Genomic DNA, 25,596 nt, shown 5'->3' on the forward strand with positions numbered 1-25,596 from the left:
AGGCATTTGGAGGGAGGGAGGGAGAGAAGCTGAGAATTTTTTTTTTTTGTGAGATAAATGGAAAATAAATGGTCTTGTTCTAACAGAAGTATGAAAAGGTATGTACTTCACTCTGCAGCAGGGTTCTTTCTTTTTATTCTGCCAACCAAAAAGGTGTGTAGCAGTCACCAATGCGCCTCATTTCTGTTCTTGCAATTTAGTCTGTGGTTCCAGTCCAGGTCCTGTTATGGACCTGTTGGGGTCTTTCCTCTGCCTCCATGGGATGGGGATGGGCTGCCTTCTGTCAGAGTGTGCTCAGGAAGCTGCAGTTAACATGTCAGGCTGCATCCTAATGCTTGGATGCCAGCAGCTACATGTGATTTTGGATGGATCATTTCTGTGCCTTGGTTTTCTTGTTTGATCTGCATTTAATAATAGTTGGAATTAATTGCAGCTTTTTTGAGGTCAGTGCATGAAAAGCACAGTGTAGTTAAATGTGGCTCAGCACAGTGCACTGATACGAAAATGTGGGTGTAACCTCTCATGCTGATGTCTTTGCTATATTGACATGGTAGAATTATTCCATTTGCATAATTACTGTAATTAAGTGGTCACTATTTGCATATTATTACATATTATTTGTTTCTGGTTTTGTTGAGCAGTCATGAGTTCACTTTGGAACTGTTTATTAGGAGTTCCATGAGCACAAAGATTTTTCTTGCATGATGTGCAAGATAGGTTTTTTTTCCCTTTCTGCCTGTACAAAAACACAGCATTTAAAGTGTGAGACTGAAATAGGCATTAGCCAGTCTTTGGTGCCACCAGTGTCATTCATCTAGTCTGAAGTCATTCTTGGCTTTCTTGCAACTTACTAGTATAGCTACATGAAATGCACTCATGGAGAAGTCAAGATGGAGGTATCAGTGTGCGTGGTTATAACTATCTTATTGGAGCCCTGCTTGATGGAGGAGTTACCTACTGTAGAATTTGAGATATCTACTTCATGTACTTTAATGCAAGCAGCTGTCATTATGCATTTGGTATTGAGGAAATTTAGACATTAAATTTTTGACTCTTTTTTAATAAAAATGCTGCTTAATTTTTAGCTTGAACAGTTGAGGTAAAGCTTTTGACATCCGACTTAACCAGACTAAGGGAACTGTGACATTTTCGTTTGCACCTAAGTTTTATACTGATTTCTTTCCTCATTTATGAGTGCTCTAAGCTCTAACTCTCCTTTTAAAAAACAAGAGGGGAGTGGAGTCTTTGTGGCCTAGTGATGTGAAATATGTGATGTTTATGTCTTTAGAAATTTATTAAAGCACTGAAATGTGTTTATTTTGAAGGAGTTTTAGATATTCCCATGATCAGTTGGGTTGTAATGCTGGTGTCTAGACTACTGGATTATGTAGCTACTGTTGAAGACGAAGCAGCCACAGCCAAGAAACCTCTGAATGGAAAAGAGAGGGAACGCTTTTTGACAGGTACATCATCTTTATTATCAAAAGTTCATTCTATGAATATTGTTCTGGGAGGTGTTCAAATAACTGAGATTCATTTTTTATTCACTTGAAAAAAGAGATTTTAAGAATGCATGTTGTGATCTTTTTTTCCTTCTTGTCTACTTATTTACATCTACATCTCCTTATAAATGTAATCACTTTCATTTTTTCAAGTGAAAAATGCAGGATTGATTTTAATTTGTGAAATGTCTGTATATTACCCTATGACTGGGACTTTACAATTGAACATGCACCATCTTTGAGACACTTGGTGTAAATGTTTTGGTATTTATATCCACTATTTTTAAATTGGCTTTTGTCTGGGTTTCATTTATTTCATAATAATAGTAGTAGCAATAATAATATGTACTATATATTGTTGTTGTCGTCATCATTATCATCATTGTTATTATTATTACTTTGATTAGCTGTGCTTTTCTTCTAATATCTTTTCTAAAATTTAAAATAAAGCTTTTACGTTATGAAGATGTTTTACTATACTTACTTAGGACGAGTTCCTTGCCTGCTTATATGTTCTAAGAATAATGTAAAAAAGATGGTACCTCTGCATTTTAATATCACACAGAAATATTACTATGAGTGGAGGCAGTTGAATAATGCCAAGAATTCAGTTTAGCTTGTTTCTTTAGTACTTAATATATGGAGATGCTAACCATTGAAACATCAAGTTAAATGAGGTTTCATAAGATGGATTAATTTTTAAAATTTTATTTCCATTAGGAAACCAGTGGAGTTTTATAAACAATAGCCTTCACACTCAGAGTCTGAGCAGATCTACTAAAGGCAACAGTAGCCTCGACAGACTGTATTCCCGAAAGATCAGGAAGCAGCTCGTGCATCATAAACAGGTGACTTCCTGCATGGCAGTGGCCATTTTCACAGAAGTGTGTCTCATTTATAGGATATCTCATTTCTTGAAACAGCAGCTTTGGCATTGGGACTCATTCAGCCTTGCTTTGGCATAGGTCTGATTCTGTAGCTAAAGGCTGCCTAACTTCTTTGACATTCATCTAAAACCATGGGGCAAGGGATCTGCTAGAAAAACAAATGTTGGAGTGTACTGTTGTACTCTATGGGACAATAAATATAATGTACTTTCTACATAAATCTGAGTACAAGCACCTAAGCTGTGATTTAAAAGTATTTTAAAATCTCAAGTTACAGTTTGAACTGAAGATTGCTATCATGTGAACATACTGATCCTTTTAACATCTTATTGCTTAAATTTTCATTTATTCCTATTAACATTTTCTTTTAGCAACTTAACTTATTAAAAGCAAAACAGAAGGCTTTGGTGGAACAGATGGAAAAAGAGAAAATACAAAGCAACAAAGGATCATCATACAAACTTTTAGTAGAACAGGCAAAACTAAAGCAGGCTACTTCAAAGGTATGATGCTCTGAAACTGTAACTGACTTCTTGTCCTTTATGTGAAAAGACCTGTTCCTGCAAAGTCATTTTTGTCTTACTTTGACCTTATTCCAAAAGTTGTTTCATCATGGCTGCTATCAAGTATATTCTAATACTGAAAAAAAGCAGCCACCCGGAAATTTATTGCTCTGTGAAAAATAGTTTATTGTTCTACAGGATTCTTTTAGGTAGTCATGGCCAAAAATACTAATAAATTTGTAGCTTCAGGGATGTCAGTCATGTCATTAAACTTTGGATAACATACAGCAATAGAGAGATAAAATAGGACTTTTTATGGGTAGCTGTTGTGCATGATGCTCTTCTAGATGCTTTCCTGGTTGGGTAATTGAAAATAATCATGGCAATGTCTGTCTTCCCGAACTAATAAATATGACTTTTGAGAATTATTTTTGAAGTTTGTCATAAGCTCTTTAGCTTCCTGAAGGTACCCACCACTTCAGTTGTGGCATCTTGCAATAGGCCCCAGATATTGAGAGTTGATGATGTAGTTAAAGAATTGTTTTGGCTTTGACAGGAGATAGTGAAATTTAGAGATTTCAGACAATGACAATGTGGACTTTGCAGGGAACACAAAAAATGTGTAAATCTTACTAGCTACAAAACTTAGGTGATATTTCTCTTGAAATATCAATATTTTGAGAGAAATATTTCTCTTGAAATATTTACTCCCTAGTTCAAGAAGTATTCATGTCTGTTAAGATGCCTGAAAATAAGTCTGTGGAAGGAGATTATATGATGTTGGACCTTACAGGCAATCTAAAAAGAATCTTAAAATTTCTAGTAATTATGAAAAAAAAAATCACTGGCATAAAGCCCTAAGTTTTCACTAACTGTGCTTGTCATGAGCTGTTCTTTCCTGCACTATCTTCTGCTTTATTCCAGCAGGTTATACCAAGGGTGCTACTCCACTGGTGGCCCCTTGAGACGCCTTTAAATGAGTTACTGGCTGAACTGTGCTGTCCAGCTGGTTTAAGTCTCACTTGATATTAGCCATGTTGCGTTAAAAAAAGTGTTGAACAAAAGATATTTCTTCTTGTAGTTAAGGTGTCACTGGACCCTTGAAAAGTTGCATTTTATGTGTGTTTTGCTATTTTGCCTACTAATCACTTGTAGTTATGACAAGCTGTGAGTGATGTGAGACATGTACTGCATTTAGGAGAAAGTGAAACCTTTGTCTTACTAAATAGCTCTTTCTTTGGTTTACTTCAGTAGCTACTGCTTAAGTGAGATTGTAAGAGGAAATTGTATTATCTAGTGATTGCTAGTGTAGTGATACAATGAGCTGAGCTGCTAAATAAATGCCCTTGGTAGATGAGAGGATTAATAACAGCACCTTCTTTTCTCCATTGCATATAGGCCCTCTGTCAGAAAGATTTTAGTTCAGAGCCATTATCAAAAATCAAACTAGTTCAATTTGTGGTATGAATGATGCATACTTTGTACCATGGCAGTATTAAGAAATTTAGAAATTCCTGATGATTTATCAAATGTGAAGAACTGAAAAGTCAGTGTTCTTGTAAAAGTAAATTTCCTTGCTATTTTTATATGCAGTTTGCTTTATGGTAACTGTAGTTTTACGTACATGTGTGGAAATATGCAAGAAACTTTGAAAATATGTATTTTCAATATGTGTTATAGTATACATAAGGCTTAATTTGCACTTTTGCAGAACTGAATTTGATTGAGTTTGTCATCTGAGATAACATGCTACCAAAACAAATTTCTGCCAATAAAGCCTTCATTCCATTCCAGATTCTCATATATTTTTAGACTTCCTTCTATTTCTTTAAGGAGTTCCACGGTCTCTGTTATTGCTGCCACACTGCTTCATTGGGAAAGGATTTAGAGGTCAGTTTTAAACTGTAACTGTTGTTTCAAATTTAATTTCTGCAGCACTTCAAGGACTTAATACGCCTGCGTCGAACTGCAGAATGGCCTCGTTCTTCCTTAGATACAGAAGTATCAACAGCCAAGGAAACTCCAGAAATTGAACCACTTCCCTTTACACTGGCACATGAGCGCTGCATTTCTGTAGTGCAAAAGCTGGCACTCTTTCTCTTGTCCATGGACTTTACTTGTCATGCAGATTTACTTCTTTTTGTTTGTAAGGTAAACATAATATGGAACATCACTATGTAGCTGCAGTAGCAACCACATTACATTAGTTTTCTGTTGCTGCATTTTTGCTTGTTTGATGGTAAGAATTAACTGCAGCACTAAAATGGCTACTCATTTCTGGTGAAGTAGTTTTTCTGATCTGTCACATTTTGTGTGACTTACAATATTGTGGCTTCGAAATTGCATGGAAAAACTAACTTTAAAAAAAATGTATCCATGTATTTACACTTGTAAACTTCTAAAGTATGAGCTGGTAAAAATACCTGATTTATTTATAAGCAAAATCTAATAATCATAGAAAATAAAATTATTGTATACTTTCATAGGGTCAGCTATGAATAGGCATATATTTATCTTTCTTATTTTAATAGGTTCTTGCTAGAATTGCAAATGCTACAAGACCAACAATTCATTTATGTGAGATTGTAAATGAGACTCAATTAGAAAGATTATTGCTGCTTCTTGTTGGAACTGACTTTAACAGAGGAGACATCTCTTGGGGAGGAGCATGGGCTCAGTATTCACTGACTTGTATGCTGCAGGACATTCTAGCAGGTTTGTTTTAAGATCATATTCTTTAGAAGGTATCTTGCACTTGAATCTTTCTTCCTTTAGTATTTTGGGGAGGAGTTTATCACTATGTTAATCTGCTGACACAGTCTAAATGATTTTAAAAACCCAAAAAATCATAACATTTAGGTTAGCGTGTAAAAATGTAATTTAAAATTGCAATTAGAATGACTTGTACGTTGAAAAGTTCATTTTTATGTGACCCTCATTATTTGAAAATAATTCAGAGCATGTCCCCCTGAAGAAATAAGTCCCCAGAGGATTTGGAGTTACATGAAAAGAATGACATTGGCGTAGACACTGGGATGTTAATTTGTATAGGGAATAAAGTTTGAAATGAAGTTGTCTGCTTCATTTAATACCTAGGAGAGTTGTTGGCACCTATAGCAGCTGAAGCTATGGAAGAAAGTGCTTTGGGAGAAGATGCTGGAGCTTCAGCTGGAGATTCTGATGACTCTCTCCAGCAGGCCACAGTTCAGTTAGTGGAAACCATAGATGAGCCTTTGACACATGACATTACAGGTAAATTATTCCATAATTCTGTATATGCGTATTTATTGAAAAGAGTAAAAAACAATTTTACTCATCTATCAAGGTATCAGTAAAAGACTTTTTGGTGATGGTATAAATAATTTTGGATAATATAAGCAGATTGAGTAATTAATTAAGTTAGTTTTACATCTGGCAAGTAAAAAATGGTTATTTTTCATAATCTTTTTAAAAAGGCAACTTGATTGCATATTTTATCTTTTGCCACAAAGTCTTAATAGTAAAAAGGTTAAAATTATCTGTTTAGTGTATTATGCATCGTTGTTGTATAATTTTAACTTGCTAATGTTAACATTCCTTTAATGATTCAAGGTGCTCCACCCTTGTCATCATTGGAAAAAGATAAGGACATTGATCTTGAATTACTGCAAGACCTGATGGAAGTTGATATTGATCCTTTGGATATTGATTTGGAAAAAGATCCCCTTGCAGCCAAAGTCTTCAAGGTATGTCACACCTAAATTTTCAAGATAACCTTTACATGTGAGATAGAAAAATCCTTACTCTCTCACACTTCTTCAGTAGTGGTACTTGTTATCTTAAACCTGCTACTAGTTTTTTGTGATGTTTAATGTGGAATGACAGGAAAGAATGCAAATATTCACTTCTCAGCTGACCACAAAATATTTTACCTTTGCATGAAGATACTTGTGGAAACAAGAGGTTTTGAGTTTACTCTTACGTTAGCACGTGTTGAAAACAACAAAAGCATAATGGAAAAACAAGATCTAGTCTTGTTCTTTTTATAAGAACAGAGCACCATTTCTGTGACTGATCTTAAGATGAGTTTATGTTGTTAGTATTGTATTTAAAAAAGGAGGCCAACAGTAGCTTGTGTTCAGATTGGCTTCAGACTATGAAGAGAAGCAACTCACTTCCAAATTTACTTCACTGGGGAACAAGAAAATTACTAAGTACTTTTATACTTTAAATTAAGGCTAAATATACATATGTTGTACAATTACAATGTTCTCAATGTCTATGAAAAACCAAAAATATTTAGACTTCAAAGAAACACGCTGTTCATAATGAAATATTGAGTGTTTTCTCTGTTAAGAAGGATAACATTTGGCGTTTCTCTAGCCTCTCACTATTGACTTGAACCTCTCATTTGAATTAACCTAAATTATCTGCCTCACCACTTGCTCAGAAAACACTGAATTCTTTTTTCTGTATTCCCTCATATGTCCTTCCACCCATTACCTATCATGTAAACATTTTTTTCTTTAAATTTCATTCTACCACCCAAAATTACACTTACTGCTGAATTTCTGTGTTACTGATGTTTCCTGCATTCTTTATTCTCCTGTCATGTCATGTGGTAGTACTCTTTAGTCAGCTTCATCCAAGATATCTTTATTGTCTTATTACCTGCTTTGATGTCTACCAAAAAATCGCCATAAAACTTCTTGATTCTTCATCCTTCTTAATATTTGCTTCCTTGTCTCAAAAATAATAGTTGCCCTTGGATCTCACCATTAAAAAGGGCGGCTTATGCAAATTACCTTTATACAGTGTTACATTACTTTTTTCCTTGTGTCCATGTGCTTTGTTAGTGTCTTAAATTATGACACAAGTAGAGATGACTCAGCTGTTTCTTTTTCAGAGCCCAGTGCAAATAGCCCCTGAGCCTCACTGAGGCTTCAAGATACTTAATTAATACAGTTAATAGTATAGTATAATAGTCTGTCATGATAAATACCCCCTCAAAACATCTGTGCAATGCTCTACTTCCAAATTTACAGTATGGTATAAATGTGAGAAGAAAAACTGATGTTGCCATTTTCAAATTGTCTTCTTGAATCTTTGAGGCAGATAACTACACTGCTGGATTTTGATAATCACTAAAGATTCACTAGCTTATACCACAGTAAGGATTGAAACAATTTTCTAAAGCTATCAGAACCAATCTTCTGGTTTTAATTTTTTTTAACTTCCACATTTGTTGTCAGTTGTGAAAAGCTTTGGCAGTCTAAAGACTTGCTATTTATTGTTTTTCCTTTGTTTTTTGTTTATTTTTTAAGCCTATAAGCAGCACCTGGTACGATTACTGGGGTGCTGAATATGGCACCTACAATTACAATCCTTACATTGGGGGTGTTGGAATTCCAGTTGCAAAACCACCTGTAACTACAGAGAAAAATGGATCACAGACTGTCAGCATATCAGTCTCTCAAGGTAAGCAATGAATTGAAGTTCTGTTCATGGTCTCTTTTCTGTAATACTGTATTTGACACCTTAGGACAAGAAATTATTTTAGCATTATCTCTGTATTTTAAGATAAAATAATTACATTTTATATATGCTTTTTTTTTCCTGTAGTAACTGAGAGAATATAATGTAAAACTTACATTTAAAAAAGCCCAACATAGCAGAAAATCTTATTTTCTAGCATTTTGGCATGTACTTATAGGCAGTTTTAAATCATTTCTATTTTCTCAGGAAATTTTGGAAGCTCTTTTGTATTTGGCTCTACCCCAAAGGAGTGAAGTGGCACACTTGTTTCATTTGTAGGAGTACTACTGAAATGGGTGATAACTTTTTCTTTTGCCACATTGGGAAAAAACAGCTTTTTGGTTCTTGTTTGAGAGCTGTTGCCTTAGGAAGAAATGACTTGAACATACGCAGATTGTCATGTGTGATAGTAAAGTAAGTGTGGAAAGAAATTTGGATCTGTTTCACAGAAATACAATATTTTAATAATTACATATTTCAGGTTTGTAAGTGTGTTATCGAAAGTTAGAGGAGCAAAGGTGAGATGAGCTCAGTTGTTCAGAGCATGTTGCTGATAACACTGAGGTTGTGGGTCCAATGCCCATATGGGCCATTCTCTTAGGGGTTGGATCCTTGTGGGTCCCTTCCAATTCACTATATTGTATGATTCTGTAATTATGTATGTCCTTGATATACTCAGTTTTACATTTTTTGTTGCCTTCTGTAGCTTTAGATGCACGTCTAGAAGTTGGACTTGAGCAGCAGGCTGAGCTGATGCTGAAAATGATGTCCACACTGGAGGCCGATTCCATTCTACAAGCATTAACAAACACATCTCCTACATGTAACTACATGTTGTCAAATCATTCTCTTCCCATAATGATCATGATGCTTTGAAGTTTGTAGTAATGTTTTCTGTAGTCACTTAGTAGCTGGGAAAAAGTTACATTTTGCTTGCATTTTCTTATTAGGCTGAACTTAAGAGATTGCTCTTTATTCAGATTTTTGATTAACTTACATGCCTGTATTTAAGACATTTTGTGAAACAGTCAATTATGCATGTGGATTATGCTACAAAGAAGGGAAAATTTTCAGTTTTAGGTCTAGGTGCAAGCAAACATTAACCTCCTGTGTGAAGCTTCATTCTTGATGTTTGAAAGCTCTTTGCATTTTACAGTTAGACTTACTACGTGATGAAAGTGAAAACACTTCAATACAGTTTTGAACTCAGCTGTTCAGTGAACTTTATGTTACAAAAACACTCAGAGTGTTTTACTTTTGAACCTTTTTTCAGTGAGTTGTGCTGCCCATCTTGTTAAAATGTGTTTTTTTGTAGCCCTCTGGGTACTTCAATATACATGCAGTCATTAGCTAAGTGTCTAGTGATGGAGTAGGTTTAGTGATATCTTGAGAGTTTATTCTCTGGAAGTTCATTATTGTCTGCAACAGTTGCACTGTAATGGATAAAAGAGATGTTCCCATTGTTTGTCTTACCAGGGCACTGGTGCAATAGCTGTGAAAATGTATTTGTGTGGACTCAGTTCCAAACAGTTTTTGTGAAGATGGAAATGTTTGATATTCAAGTATGCCACTGCTATGGCAGTCAGTAGTCCAACTGAACACTATGTTGAAGATGTTCTTCTAAATTATAAAAAAGTGTCTTTCACTTAAGTACAAAATGCAGGAGATAGTTATGAAATGACTTGTAGCAACTTTTCAGAGTAATTCATGGGGGGATGGTGCCCTGTTTTGTTTTCCAGTGACACAGTCTCCCAGTGGCACAGATGATTCCTTGCTGAGGGGATTACATGCTGCTAACCAAAATGCCCAGCTGATTGTGCAGTTGTCATCTATACCTATGCTGAGTGCATGCTTCAACAAACTCTTTTCCATGCTGCAAGTCCACCATGTTCAGGTAGAGAATTTTGAATTTTAAATGTTCTGATAGTATTTTTTCTCTAAATTTGAGAGTTGTTTGCCACTACTTCTTGCTACTTAGGATTCAAGTAATCTGTTAGGTTATGTGCTTTATTGCTTATGAATATGTCATGGACAACATTACTGTAATAGACAAATTACAACAATGTAATAAACAAAGCTCTGAAAGCCTTTGCAAAAGCAGGCATTGCTTGTTACAGTGGAAAACTGGTACACGTTTGCGTATTTAAAAACAAGTTTGTATGTCCACTGAATGATAATTGTTTGCTTATTAATGAAAAATGTCACTAAGTGACACTTAAAGACAAATGGAAATTTGTGGAGGTTTTCAAAACCCAGTTGAAAAAACCCCCAAGCGACAAAGTCTGATATCTTCTTTGGCATTTCTTTGAGCAGATTGGATTGGATAACTTGAAAAGGTGCCTTCCTATATGAATTATCCTATGATCCTGTGTGGTAATAGCAAATGTAAAAATTTGCTTTTTGAGAAGTCACTGGTTTAGCAATGCTTTTCTTGATTCATACAAAGGAATGCCGTGCATGCTATATATATATAATTAGATACCTGCCTCCCTCTTGATATTTTGATAGAATGGCTGACTCCATCCCTCAGTTGTTCTTTACATGAGAAACTGTTTTGGATGAGATGTTTAAACATCCTTGATGCTTCCTCAGACTATCTAAACTTATGTTCCTCAGGGGAATTATTCAGAGTAAGCATCAGCATCTCTGAGGTTTCTCATTAGATAAATGGGCCTTTTGAATCATTTTGGTTGACTGGGAAGCTATCAGTTTAATAACATTCCAAAAGCTTCCCTGCAAACCTGTAAGCCTACCTGTACATGGTGCAGGTATAGGGGTATGATAAAGATATTTCCAAACAGTGTGTAAAGCTGCATTTTCTTAACACAAGTTTGAAGAAACTTCTTCAGAGAAATTATTTGGAAGAAATCAATTACAAAAGCAATAGCAGAAGCATTTGCTAGTTAGGCTGAATTTCCCTTGAATATTATGTTTAGCAGAATTTTCAAATCCAGGGAAAGAGAGACTGAGTATGTGTGTGCAGTGAAATAGTAGCAGCTGAGAATATAGATCAGGCCTTTAAAATTAAAATTTTGATGCTCTGGGGTTCTGAGTTTGTTCTCATAGTGGTTTTTTTTCCTTTCTTTCAGCTTGAATCCCTATTGCAGCTATGGCTCACATTAAGCCTGAATTCCAGCTCCTCTGGAAGTAAAGATAGTGGTGCTGATATTTTCCTTTATAATGCTAACCGAATACCTGTTGTTTCCCTAAACCAAGGTAAAAGATATTAAATTTGGGAAATAAGTTTATGCTTGGTTTGGTTTTTTTTTTTAAATACTCAATTTTTGATAATAAGCAAAAAGTATTGCACTAAGTATTTTTGATAAGATCAGTGTTGAGATAATTTCTATGTTCTTATTAAAGAACTCTTGGTCTCGTTTTCTTCTTAAAGTGGGAAACACATTGCTAGAGTGTAACAGAGAGTTGATTCATTCAATTTTTATAAAATGGTAAAATCTGTGGTTCTTAACTCAGAATTATTCCCAAGAGGACTCATTAAAATACACTTCTTAGTCTGAGATGAATTCTGCAACTGTATGCATTTTTCTGACAAATTTAGCCTCCTTTATACCATCCTATGATCCCTCCCTTAACAAAGAGGTCAGCAGAGTGGGAAATCTCTGTTACTGTTGAGCATCAGACTACTAATCTAGTATGAAGGCATGCTGAATTTTAGTTTTCTTTGCAATATGTTATACTATTTAATTAAGAAAGTCTGTGGTATCTTGTGATAATTAAAAATGTTAATGCCTGGTATAATGAACCTGTTACACTGACTTCCATGAGTACATTTGAAACGAGTTTCTTTGTATCATTTTCTTTGAGATGTCAGGGTCTGTGCACTGTAGAAAGTTCTGTGGGCCAGTTCCTGTGAAGTGTTGGAGGCCTCTTTTCCTAATTTCAACAATGCAACAGTGGTTGCAGGAACAGTGACAACAATGGTCAAAACAAAATGGATGCAAGGAACAACAATATTAATAACAATAATCAGCATAGCCCCTTGCAGTAAAAATTAGAAATTTATAGTGATACCTTGAAGATTAAAACTTGGAAAAACCTGTTTTTCTTGACAGCTTCAGTAACTAGCTTCCTGTCAGTTCTGGCATGGTATCCTAATACTTTACTCCGGACGTGGTGCCTTGTGCTTCACAGCCTAACACTCATGACAAATATGCAGCTTAATGGTAAGTTTGGTTGGTTGGTTTTCTTATGTTGATAGTTTTAGAGATGTACAAATGAATGTTGCTTCCATCAGAAGACTTCCAGAATATTCCTTCTGTCATATGCATGCTTTTGTTCTCCATTAACTTTGGGCTTTTCAAGAGTGAGCTCCTTGAATTGCTTATTCGATGGGAAACAGAAACTCTTATGGTAAAAGAAAATGTCATTATAAGTAAGTCATCAGTGTCTTCCAAAAAACATTTTAGGACTAGCTAATGATCTCTGGGAATTAGTTTTGTAGTATGAGAAGAAGTAGCACAGAGGAGTGATTAAGTTGCTGTGAATGAGATTGAAGTTTTTCTGACAGAGTAGATATTTTTGTAAATATGCAGGCACCAGTCACTGCTTATATTAAGCTATCTGAAAATAAACCCCCAGCAGCTGAATCTATTAAAATAGAAATCCAGCCATTTCATTTCCCTATGCATACCAGAAATATCTCATATTCTCTATATTGCTCTATAACACACTAGAAATAATCTCACTCTGTGAATGAGATTTTGCCACAATGCTGATAGAAATTAAAGGAAGTAGTTTTTAAATATTGCCTATGAATCTTTTTTTCATATTTGCCATTTCAAGTCATTGACTTTAAGATGCACTTTGTTCGCAAAATTTTTACTTTGTGTGATGTTATTTAGAATTCAGTCTCACAAAAATCTGCTGAAATTTTTGCCATTAGATGAAGAAGTAGAGCAAAAAGCTAATGAAAGAGACTTATGCACAAACTGAGACTTAACTCTTATTCGTAGTATTTGAAAATTGATCGTGGCCTGATTTCTGGAATAACTGCCTTCAGTTAACAAGCACATGTACTGGCAACTCCTGAGTCAGTCACCCCCTATCAGAAGGGATGAGCGCATTCAGACCTATGTGTGAATGTCCCTGCAACCTCCCCCAGAGTTCAGTTGTACACCTGAGCCAGTCGTGAAAAGGAGAACTTTGCATTTATCAGAAAGCATTGTCCCTCTTTCATAGGATGTGTTTCATATTGTGCTTTTTTCAGGGCTTTGAACTGATTCAGTATACTACTATTGCAAGAGTAAGGCTTCACATTTAGTAAAGCTCATTTGTTTGGTCACTGAAGGGTGTATTTTGATTCAAATTCCAGTCTTCAGAGTTCTTATCTGTTAAGCTCCCTACAGTTTTATTCTGAGAAGTCTTTGCATGTGCCAAGAACAAAAATACTATGACTGTTTACAGGATAACAGAACACTTGGTCTCTGTCTGACAAACTAAAAAATGCACTAGAGCCTTACTGAAGTGTTGGACTAACAAAAAAAGACAAATCAAAATGTCTGTATCTGTTGCACCTGCAAAATTAATCTTTATTTTCAGGAATACTGCCTTAGCAAGCTTGGAACACTGATTAGATGGTTTTGGGACTTTGTATCTGTACTTATTGGAAAACTCAAAATTGTGGTCCTGAGTAAGCAGTTTTTGGTACCTGATTTAGCTGACAATATTTCCACGTCATGAAATAAATATATGGGTTTTGCACTAAAAATACTTGATTTACACTTAATGTTTAAGATTACACACATAATTTTTATGTCTTTATTTTTAAGCTGGTCCAAGCAGTGCCATTGGAGCTCAGGAAAGTACTGCCCAATTGTTGGTGTCAGATCCCAACCTTATTCATGTGTTAGTGAAATTTCTTTCTGGCACTAACCCTCATGGAACAAATCAACACAGTCCACAGGTAATGAGCAATTAAAATAAGAGAAACTTCTTGCAATAAGATTTCAAGACACTTGACAGAAATGTTTTCATTCACAATGTATTATATCCTTGTCTTGTTTCTTCTAGTTATAGACTTAGTTGGTTCTGATGAGCAGCCATAGGGAAGTTCATGTTGTTGATACATTCTCAGTAGTGCTGCTATGTTTTCACAGCTCTCAGGAGATTTGCCACAGGGAGAGGATGCCATATGTGAATGAAGTGTTCCATTCAGTTACCTTCCCAAAGTCTTGTTGGGTTGGGATAAAAATGCCAATGAAGATTAAGTTTTAATAGCTAAGAATTCCTGAACTTAAAATTATACTTCATTTCTTTCCTGTTTCTGAATTCTGCTGCCTCTCCTAATTTCAATTAATGTTTTCTTGCTTTTTACATCTTTGAAATATCTATGAATAGTAGATATTTTTTAAAAAGCCCAAGTGAACTTAACTGTAGCTAATATTTGCCAGGAGTCTCAGTTGGAGAGACAGAAAACACCTGGTAGTTCCACGGGAAAAAAACCCACGGGGGTTTTTTCCAGCAAATTTTCAAGAAAATACATAGTCATTTCCAGAACTTGAACACTGCACAGTGCCATTAAAATATTTATTAAAGTATGTAGTTTGTGAAAAAACATTCAGATTAGCACAGAATTGGATTCTGTATGGAGTACAGTTTGCATTACTGAAAAGAGAGTCTCAAGCTGAAAAACAAGTCTTAGACAAAGAACTGAATTTCTTACTTTTGTCTCGTGATTAATAATAGAAAAACACATAATATAAATGGATGCAGATTAGTTCCGTAAAGATGCTGTAAAAATTTTCAAAAAGCAAGTTAAGCTATGCAATACTTTCCTGTTCTTAGAAGATGTTAATGTTCTTGAAGACATTTTAGTTGTATATAATTCTTCCTAAAATGTCTTTTCCTTTAGGTTGGGCCAACAGCAACACAAGCTATGCAAGAATTTCTTACTCGATTACAGGTGCACCTCTCTTCAACTTGTCCTCAGATGTTCAGTGAATTTTTATTGAAATTAATACATATACTTTCAACAGAAAGGTAAATCTTACATGTTAGTTTTTCTTTCATACCCTTCTTTTCTTTAAAATCTGTGTGATTGTGAATCACAACTCAAATGTGTATGTGCCATTGTCAACGGAAATCATCATTTTTGCTGCAGCAGGACCTGGGCTGCTTCTGGCACATGGAAAAGTGCATCTGGAATTCACACACATCTGTGTAAGGGAGTGTCAATAGAGGCACTAAAATGTTGGACTGGTTCTATTTAAAGCTTGGTGAAGTAGTTTCCTGAAGTAAGGACACTATTGATGAGCTTACCTATTTAAAAAAAGTATTCTGAGAGGTCTGAATTAATGAAAGGTTCCAGAAATTCATAGGTTGTGAAAATAGTACAGATGCCTTTTCTCACATGGTAGGATGAGCTGTGAGATTGCATAATTCTATTTATGCAATATGCATTTTTACTGCTTTATCTTTGGTGGGTTCTTTTTCTCTCCACATGACAGTGGAAAACACCCTCTGTCCCACTCTCCTGGGGCCTGTTGATACTCACTGGTATAGAGAAGTGCCTCTGGCCAGGGGAGAGAGAAGAGTTTTGGCTCATCTTTCACAGTTCTGCTTCCTCAAGGCAAAGCTGATGGGCACAAGAGTTTGTCTCAGTGGTGCACTGGAAATTGCTTTGTCTGAAGTACACTAGAAAGCATTTCTTTCTGTGTTCATGTTGTGCTCATCTCCAGACAAAGGCTTCCCATAATTAGGGATGAGCTTCCTCAGTTCTGCATTCCCAGTAGGTGGCACTGGTGTTATCTATTCTCTAATCTTACAGAAAATGGCTTCTGCCTTCTCCAAGAGATTTTACCTTTGTAACTTAAATTATAGGAGTGGTGTTTACCAAGTTATATAGATGATCGGTGATTTCTATGACACATGTCATAATACAATAAAATCATTAATTCACAGCAAATCTTGGGAGTGTGTGTCTGCATGCCAGCATTTGTTTAAAATAAGCTAATGAGACCACTGAAAGGGTAGTTTTTGAAATGTGTTAGAATTTTTTTGTGAAATGCCATGAAATGGAAGCAAAGCACCAGGAGGGGATTTACATGGTTATTTCTAAGAACACATATAATTATGGAACTGTACTGTGTCTGATCATAAGATTAATTGTAAAGAGAAGCAGTATTTTACTGTTAAAATTACTTAAATTCCAAATATTATTTTCAGGGCTGTTTCTATAAACTGTTTTGTTCTGTATTTAATTTTAAAAGTTCGAGTAAGATTAATCAGTGGGAAGAAAAAAAAATCCATCATAGTTTCCTGTTAGCAACTAAGTAATCCTCATGATATTGAAGTATTATGTGACTGCTTTCCATGAGTTTTTCTTGCAAATATAGAAAACTTTTCACCAAGAACTGAACAGGACTGTTCAGCCTGTATATTGACTCTTCCAAGTGTTTACCTACAAAATTACAAAACAAAAGATGAGTCCTAGCCTTTTTCAAAGCTAACCTCTTAATCCTTAGTGGTATCAGGAAGGTGGTGGCATGAGTAGGTTCTGCAGGGTGTTTAATGATCAGTATATTAAAAAATTACAGAAACTTGATGCAGGTAGAAGATTAGATTTTGCTTCAACATGCATTTCTGGAAAAAGCTAGATTTTTTTATTTATTGGAAGTCTGGTGTGCTTTTGAATCCTTAAAAAATCAAGGAAAAAGACCACACTCAAACAACCAAACCTGTATAACTTGTAATATCTCTCTTTCTTCCTTTTTTTTTTTCTTTTATTTCTTTCAGGGGTGCTTTCCAGACAGGCCAGGGACCATTGGATGCTCAAGTGAAACTCTTGGAATTCACCCTGGAGCAGAATTTTGAAGTTGTGTCAGTCAGCACTATTTCTGCAGTGATTGAGTCCATCACCTTTCTCGTGCATCATTACATTACATGTTCGGACAAAGTGATGTCTCGCAGTGGCTCGGACAGCTCTGTGGGTGCTCGAGCCTGTTTTGGAGGCCTTTTTGCCAACATTATCCGTCCAGGGGATGCCAAAGCAGTTTGTGGAGAAATGACAAGGGATCAGCTCATGTTTGATTTATTAAAGCTGATAAACATTTTAGTTCAACTGCCTCTTTCCAGTAACCGAGAATACAGCGCCCGTGTTCCAGTAGCAAGCAGCACTACAGACAGTGTGTCTGATGAGGAGAAGGTTTCAGGAGGCAAAGATGGCAATGGAAGCAACCCTAATACTCAAGGATCAACTGCATACGTGGCAGACTTGGTGTTGGCCAACCAGCAAATTATGAGCCAGATTTTGTCTGCTCTTGGCCAGTGTAACAGCAGTGCTATGGCCATGATTATTGGTAGGTATTTTCTGAGTAACATGGAAGGTCTCTTGGGTGGTGAAATGTTTAAAACTTCTCCAGTCTCATAAGCTGGGTGTAGATGTGAAAGAATGTGTTACAGAAATGACAGGAAAAAAGAGAGAAAAAGCTAAAGGGGAGCAGATGCATGAACAAAGCCCCTAACAGGAGGTGGGATACAGTAATTGAAACCAGACAGGAATGTGTTTAACATTTGAATTTGCTGAATCTCAGAATGCTTAATGTTAAAGGACCTCTGGAGATTGTCTAGTCCAGCCTTCCTGCACAAACTCAGAGCCACCTCAATTGAGAGCAGGTTGCTCAGTACCTTGGTTCAGTTGGGTTTTTAATTCCTCAGGGGTGGGAACTCCACAGCTGCTGTGGGCACCCTGTTATAATGTTCAATCATTCTTAAAGTAGAAAAGCCTTTTTCTTATGTTTAAGTGGAATTTCCTGTATTTCAGTGTGTGGCCTCAAATGCCTCTATGCGTGAATTAGGATGAGTCTTCTTTGTACAAGACACCTTACCTCCGTTATTTTATTTGCTATGTATTGGATGATTTTCCTTTTTTAAATCACTTTTGTAAAATAGAGATTACAATCATGTCCCTTTCATAGAGAGCCTAAACTTTTCCTCTGTTTTATCAGAAATTGCATTGACATCATATTCTAGGAGTTGCAGTCATATATTTGTGGGTGGGATCTTCCTACTATGAACTAGTGAGGGAGATGATGCTACTTAGAAATCAAAGCTGCTATTTGTCAGACATTGATCTGAGGTGCATTTTCTCAGAGAGACTACCTATCTTTGTGACTTACTTGTGATGGTAGCATAGAGTTTATTTCCACAAGTTAAACCACTGGCTGAAATACCATGGATTTCTGCATGTGCAAAGCATTTTGCAGAAGGATAGACAAAGACCTGCGCTCCATTTCAGGTGTAATAGTTGTAAGATTTTGTTCTCTTTACAGTCAGTTTCTTACTGTAAAGCAAGTTGCTCTGACCTTTTCTGTGCTGCCTCTTTTAGGCAGATAGAAAATTTAACCAGTGCTATTATCAGGAAACAGTTACTTGTTCAGTGAGCCCTCATGAATATTAGACTAGTGGTTTATTACAGCATGAAAGCAATTGAGGAAGAGATCGTTATCTCTAGTAGTCAAATTAAACAGGAGGCAGGGTTTCACAAGCCTGCATTGTGCTGTTGGAACCTTCCTGAAATTAATTCGAGAGCATCTCCTCCATCACTTCGAGTAGCTGGTGTCATATTGCAAATACACTACGATCACTGAAAGTAGTTTGTTCTGGGAATGGTGGTTTATTCTGAGTGTGTGTTTCTTTGGAGTGGAATTCAGACATTCTTCTCAACTTTGTCTTTCTAAATCACTGATTTTTGTCTGGCAGATGTTTTGCATTTTTTAAGGGCAATTTGGAAAGATAGTTTTTTCAAAATGTGTTTCATTGAAATTAGGCTTCTGGGCCACCTGATCCCTTCAATGGATTATTCTTCCAAAGGATTTTTAATTCAGGTTATTGAAAATAATCTGTCCATGTATTTTGGGAAGATGTAACACAGCTATTTGTGGGTTTAGTTCCTTTCAGAAAAACTATATTAAGCTCTCTCTGGACAATTTCTGTCAAAAAAACATTTTCCGAGACTGCAGCCAGGGTTACACAGGATCCAAAAATCAATTACCAGCATATAGTAATAAATGTGTAATAACTAATGCAGTATAGAAAGGTACTACTAGGATAGGTAAACAAGATGTCTGCAAATGTTACTGATAGATAGTGGCTCTGATGTCAAAATTTATGCTAATAGTGTTAATTTACTGCATCTGGCAAGCCAGCTTGTCAGGATCTAGGATGGGCCTGAGTAATTCACTTGTCACATGAATTTTAAACATTTTCCATTCTTGTTTTCCTCTTATGACTGTTGTGTCTGTTTCATTAGGGTTTTATGTTTTGTAAATGACAAACTGTGAAAATCATACCAGTAGCAGTGTTCACTTCCTGTCTATCTTGTCCTTAGCTGAAGGTCACAGCAAATCCAGCTCACTTGACTTCAGCTCTGTCATTCATTCCATTTAACTTTTCTTGGCTGGACAGAGGCTGGGTCGTAGGACTGCTTTATTTGTTGTTCTGCATGCATTGGTTATCAATATTTGCTTACTTGACAGTTTAAAAATGGCCAAACACCTGGCAATTCTCTTGCCAAAAGGTTTAAGACATGCTCCAAAGATCACTTGAGCACCTTGATTTTTATTATTATTTGTTCATACAGCTTCAGTTTCTCTGAATGGGACAGAATTATTCTGTGGTTGTCTTACATTTAAATCTAAGACCACTTTTAACAGCTCTTCCAGATCACAGTCATATGATTGTAAGACAGTTGTATTTATGGAAGTAGTTTCTTCCATGGGAAGACTGGTCTGTAATCTCAGCAATGTGTAGTCAATATTGCTGATAATTGATATTCAGAAAATTGTCCTGAATAAATCCTGAGCTTTAATAGTGACAAACAGAATGCCAGGAGAGGTATTTCTGATAGAAATATATGTGTTAAATATTTGGGGAGGTTTTGGGCAGCACAAGGGCACTTTATTATCAGAAAAAGATCTTAAATGTCAGTTGCTTCTTGCTAGGAGTGATTCCAGTCCTTGTTGTTACCCTGTTTCCTTCACTAATTACACTCATTTTTATGGTCTGGTTTGATTTAAATTTGCTGACTTCCTGGGTCAAGTCTTCCTATTTATACATATCTGGGAGCACTAATTGTAAGTCATATGATCCTGAAAGCTGCTCCATTTTTACTTAGTAAAATCCATGTAAACATTTGAATATTCTTCAGTTCTCTTAATGTGCTATTAATGGTTTGTTAGGTCTCAGTTTGTGACCTTTGAACTGTCTGCTTTTGTTTAGGTGCAAGTGGCTTACATCTGACTAAACATGAGAACTTTCATGGTGGCTTAGATGCAATATCAGTTGGAGATGGGTTATTCACTATCCTGACAACACTTAGTAAGAAAGCAACAACAGTTCAAGTGATGCTTCAGCCTATTCTTACCTACATGGCCTGTGGGTACATGGGAAGGCAGGTAAGTTCCCTTGCTGTGCTTCAAGGTAGTTGATTCTGTAATCAGTAGTAAGGTCAGATAACTAAAATATTGCTATGTAAAAGAAATGTTAACATTTTTACAGCCTCACTTCATTTGGGTGCTGGAGTTAAGAAGCCTTTCTCTGTTGCCTATGGTAGAGGGAAAGAGTTTTCTCTAAGGACATTTTGACATTCCTGTAAATGTTTTTGACTAAAGGCTTGAAGATGGAGCAGATATTTTATTATGTGCAAGTGAGAAGCACATTTATTGTGGCTATTTTAATGCTCATTACTTATATTTCTGTGAAGATGCTCACCCTGAGTTTGAGCTTTTCCATACCCCAAAGACTTTTCCTGTGTGAGGAGTGGAACCATGTGGAACATGGCATTGTATATGGTGGCAGAGAGATTAACTGTGGTGGCATTTCTTCCCTGGTAGTTTTGCCTACTAAAAGGGGAGGCTGGGAGCTGTTACTTGAATTTCTACTGTACTAATTTTGTATGAAACCATGAAATTCTTAATTTATTTTCTTCTAGGGTTCTCTTGCCACATGTCAGTTATCTGAGCCACTGCTCTGGTTCATTTTACGAGTGTTGGATACAAGTGAGGCCCTGAAGGCTTTCCATGATATGGGTAAGAAGGTCTTCTCTTTAGCCACATCAAATAAAGAGTTTGATTTAGATTTTTTTGGCACTTAGAGTACATATATATGTTAACATGTATTATCAAACAGGCCTTTGCTTGTGTGGAATCTGTTGTGTGCTCCTGAGCAGTATTTTTTTCTCTGTGCCCACATTATACACAGGTGGTGTTCAACTTATCTGTAACAACATGGTAACAAGCACAAGAGCTATTGTTAACACAGCAAGAAGCATGGTTTCAACTATAATGAAATTCCTGGATTCTGGTCCCACCAAAGCAACAGACAGCAGTTTGAAAGCCAGAGTGCTCGCTTCTGAGCCTGATAATGCAGAAGGAATTCACAATTTTGCACCTTTGGGTGAGTAGTGCTTCTTTCTCTTAGATTAATATCTATCTACTAGTCATTTCAATGTGTGTCAAGTTCTTTGCAAAAAGTAATACAATAGTGTCAAATGTTCCAATACTACTAAATCCTCTCTTGAGAAGGGTTGCTGGTGTTTCAGGGTAATGTTGAGGCATGAGGTTAGTCCCCTCTACCGCAGGTAGTAAGACTTCATGTGGACAGGGGAGAGAAGGAGAGGGAGTGAACTATGTCTAATTAATACATCAAGGTGAGCCCCTTTCTCCTCCCCTGGGTCAGGAGATGCCTGGTTCCAGCCCACCATCTGCCTTAGACTTAATGAGACTCAGTAACTTCTCTCAAGGCACATCAATTTTGGTGGAGTTTGTACAGAAACATGGCATGGTGGGATGATAGTGAATGAGCCTGAGCTCTGTGAAGCTGGAGCTGATATTGCTGATGATGCTCTCATATCTGCTTCTCACTGCTCTCATGTGACCTGCACAAGCATTTGTTAGAATTTCAGTGCTGTTTTGATAGCAATACAATGGCTGCCAGTTAACTAAAATGTGTGTGTTTTAAGAGATGGTGGTACTGCAATATCTTACCAAGGCTTTCCTTTTCAATACTAGTGTCTTTGTTTTTTGTTGCTGCCCACTAGCCTGATGCAGCCCTTGAATGCATTTACACAGTTTGTCTCACTGACCAAAGGGGATTAATCTTAAAAGTTCTGGAGAGATTGTTAAATGAGAAAGCAGTCCATTCAGTTCTGTGATTCAGATTTAAGAGTGTCAAAAATAATGACATTGTGAAAGACAATAAAAAGAGGTTTATTTGGTAGAATAGGGACTACTGGAAATCTTCTACTTTGTTCTTCATAAATTTCTGAATGGTAAATTTAGGAATCCTGCACATGTTCATTCTTTTTTACTTTAAAAAATAAAAATCCTAAGCATGTGGTGGTAGGTTCTTGCCTACCTTGTCTTCGAGCTTATAAAGTGCTGCAGTTCTTGATATTCTGCCATGAGGGCATCTCTCTTAATATTTAACTTTCAGTCAGGAGTGTGCTTTTAAAATTAACCTTCTGGTTACCCTCACTTAGTACATTTAATTCCCATAATTTGGTAGTCTACGTAGTATATTCTGATTCTCATCATGTGGTTATTCTCTGAGATGGGCTCAATTCATTTTGGGATGAAAGTTTATCCATGTCCAGCTGCTGCTAGACATTTAGTTGTGGGGTCAGGCTGTAGCTACTTTACAGTAAAACTTTTTACAGTAAAACACCCCAAGTACCTGGAGTTTAGAACAGCTCTAATCTGGTCTTGTATGCCATATAACCTGCTAAGGAAGACAGCCTACATCTTCCTTCATCATTCTTCATTTATGCTAGGAGAAAAAGAAGCAGCAACTGTGTTCAGGTTTTTTTTTTATTCTGACAAATTTTTTTAGGAAAGGGTTTTCATGTGAAACCTTTAAAAAGAAAAAGGGTTGCAGAAGTTGGTTTTAAAGTAATTTACGTTATTTTAGTATTTAAAATGTGTTATCTGTGATTTAACTGAGTTCAAGTTCTAAGCATGCTGTTTAACCTGCACCTTTTTATTTGGTTTGATTTTTGTCATGTACTCTTGAGAGTAAGTTTAGAATTTTGGCAGCAGTTTTCCCCTAGCAAATCTCAAGGACATACATATGCATGTGGTATGTAAGCTGCCTATTTAAAACAGCTCAGAGTAAAAGAAGAGTAACTGGGCATTAAATATGGGATATTACTGATAAAGTAGAAGAGATTAAACAGGAAAAATAAGATATTTTCCACAGTTCAGGTTGTAAATTAATCTGGGTTTTATTAATAAGCATTAATAATCAGTGTTAATGGTGCTGTTTTGAAGGTTCAATCACCTCAAGCAGCCCCACTGCCCAGCCTGCTGAAGTGCTGCTGCAGGCCACTCCTCCCCACAGACGGGCTCGCTCTGCTGCATGGTCATACATATTTTTACCTGAGGAAGCTTGGTGTGACCTCACAATTCACCTTCCTGCAGCTGTGCTGCTCAAGGAGATCCACATCCAGCCTCACCTGGCCTCTCTGGCAAGTAAGTAGATTCACTGCTGTTAATGCCAGTTGAAAAATTTGAAGGTTGGGATACAATACAAAGAGTGTAATCAGAGGAACTAAAGCTGTGAAGTTGTTTGAGTAATGCCTATAAAATAAGTTTGAAAAGCTTGCAAATTCTGCTTTCCTTGAGAACAGAAGTCCCTCCCTCTGCTTGTTTTCTGGCGTAGTAGATGTCATGTGCCAGTCATGTTACATATGTCAAAAAACTTTGTCATACTCACCAAAACCCAGTGAGAAACTGATATTGGTCAAGGCTCTTCAGGCAAAATGCTTGTGTATGGTAGTTGGGAAAAGGCATGAGATTTTCAGCTCTTGCTGTTGTAACCCTGATAGAGATACAGTGTTTTCAGTGACAGGACTATTCTTCCTCTGAAGTCTTTGAAATAAACTGTATATTACCATATATCAAAATGCTTGTGCTTTTTGACATGTACCATCTCCCAGGTCAAGTTCTCCAGCTGCAGTTCTGTAGTAGTGTCTGCCTGAGACCATTTCAGTCATTCTATTCTCTGAATTTTAAGTGTTGACCATGTAGCCACGATGAAGACAAACTGGTACAGATTGTAAATAGTGTTAAACCTTCTTATCTTACTCTGTAGCTTGCCCTTCATCAGTGTCTGTTGAAATAAGTGCGGATGGTGTCAATATGTTACCTTTGTCTACTCCTGTTATCACGAGTGGTCTCACCTATATAAAAATCCAGCTGGTAAAAGCTGAAGTTGCCTCAGCTGTCTGCCTCCGTCTCCATCGTCCTCGGGATGCCAGCACCCTGGGGCTCTCTCAGATCAAACTGCTGGGCCTCACTGCCTTTGGAAACACCTCCTCTGCCACTGTCAACAACCCCTTCCTTCCTTCCGAGGACCAGGTCTCCAAAACGAGGTAAGGCTTCAGTGTCGGGACAGTTTGTGCCTGTTCATGGTTTAGTGTTCGGGTTTTTTATGGTGTTTGCTTCTCTGAGTCAGATCTTTCAGTAGCAAGTTCTTACTCCTTTTTTTCCAATATGAAGGGATGTTGATGCAGGGCAGCCCCAGCATAGGGAATAATGTGCTCTACCTCTATGATTTCAATAGGCTGAACAACTGCTTTATTAAGCTGTGTTGTATTACTCTAATACTATACTGAAGAGATACTATATTACAATGGTACTTAAGAAAAACCTGACTGTGTCTGAGACAGTCAGGACACAGCTGTGACCCAATTGGCCTGTCAGTCCAAACAACCATCACCAGAATCCAACTAACAAATCACCTTTGGTAAACAATCTCCATAACACATTCCCCATGTGCCAAACAACAGGAGGAGCAAGTAGAGATAAGAGTTGTTTTCTTTTCTTCTCTGAGCTTCTCACTGCCTTCCCTAGGAAAAATCCTGGGAGAGAGAACCATGTCTCTCTCTGTTCAGAGAATGTGAATACTGCATCAGGAACAATAAGCAGTGCTTCTGCCTTCTTTAGTAGCATGCTTAGTCTGCAGATGTAAAAGAGAATGTTTTGTCCCTGCAATGGTGAGAAAATATAAAGCACAGGAAAGCATTTTGAGTTGCATTTTTTGTTTTTTAATGGGTAGGCAGTTGTCAAAAAAAATGGAGTGCCAAAATACTTCTTATCCTTACAGAAGTCAACGGAGTTACATAAGTATCGGAGCAGGAGTAGAAGTAGAACAATGCAATGTTTTGTGGAAGTC

General features: G+C 36.6%; 1 protein-coding gene across 5 annotated transcripts in view; it reads left to right on the forward strand.

Moving 5' to 3' along the window:
* The window catches only part of BIRC6 (baculoviral IAP repeat containing 6), a 176,032-nt gene that overhangs the window by 65,900 nt on the left and 84,536 nt on the right, over positions 1 to 25,596 (forward strand). For all 5 annotated transcript variants that reach the window (XM_014266655.3, XM_014266657.3, XM_074537313.1 and 2 more), the window contains exons 32-51: positions 1,326 to 1,463; positions 2,223 to 2,350; positions 2,761 to 2,892; positions 4,828 to 5,043; positions 5,424 to 5,607; positions 5,989 to 6,144; positions 6,484 to 6,617; positions 8,196 to 8,349; positions 9,113 to 9,229; positions 10,146 to 10,300; positions 11,496 to 11,622; positions 12,480 to 12,590; positions 14,196 to 14,329; positions 15,278 to 15,405; positions 17,161 to 17,723; positions 20,644 to 20,819; positions 21,356 to 21,452; positions 21,625 to 21,819; positions 23,691 to 23,891; positions 24,514 to 24,793. In XM_014266655.3, coding sequence (XP_014122130.2) covers positions 1,326 to 1,463; positions 2,223 to 2,350; positions 2,761 to 2,892; positions 4,828 to 5,043; positions 5,424 to 5,607; positions 5,989 to 6,144; positions 6,484 to 6,617; positions 8,196 to 8,349; positions 9,113 to 9,229; positions 10,146 to 10,300; positions 11,496 to 11,622; positions 12,480 to 12,590; positions 14,196 to 14,329; positions 15,278 to 15,405; positions 17,161 to 17,723; positions 20,644 to 20,819; positions 21,356 to 21,452; positions 21,625 to 21,819; positions 23,691 to 23,891; positions 24,514 to 24,793 — 3,526 coding nt within the window. The remainder of the gene's footprint in view (positions 1 to 1,325; positions 1,464 to 2,222; positions 2,351 to 2,760; positions 2,893 to 4,827; positions 5,044 to 5,423; positions 5,608 to 5,988; positions 6,145 to 6,483; positions 6,618 to 8,195; positions 8,350 to 9,112; positions 9,230 to 10,145; positions 10,301 to 11,495; positions 11,623 to 12,479; positions 12,591 to 14,195; positions 14,330 to 15,277; positions 15,406 to 17,160; positions 17,724 to 20,643; positions 20,820 to 21,355; positions 21,453 to 21,624; positions 21,820 to 23,690; positions 23,892 to 24,513; positions 24,794 to 25,596) is intronic.

This window comes from Zonotrichia albicollis, chromosome 3 (genome assembly GCF_047830755.1).
Source record: "Zonotrichia albicollis isolate bZonAlb1 chromosome 3, bZonAlb1.hap1, whole genome shotgun sequence".
NCBI classification, from domain to species: Eukaryota; Metazoa; Chordata; class Aves; order Passeriformes; family Passerellidae; genus Zonotrichia; species Zonotrichia albicollis.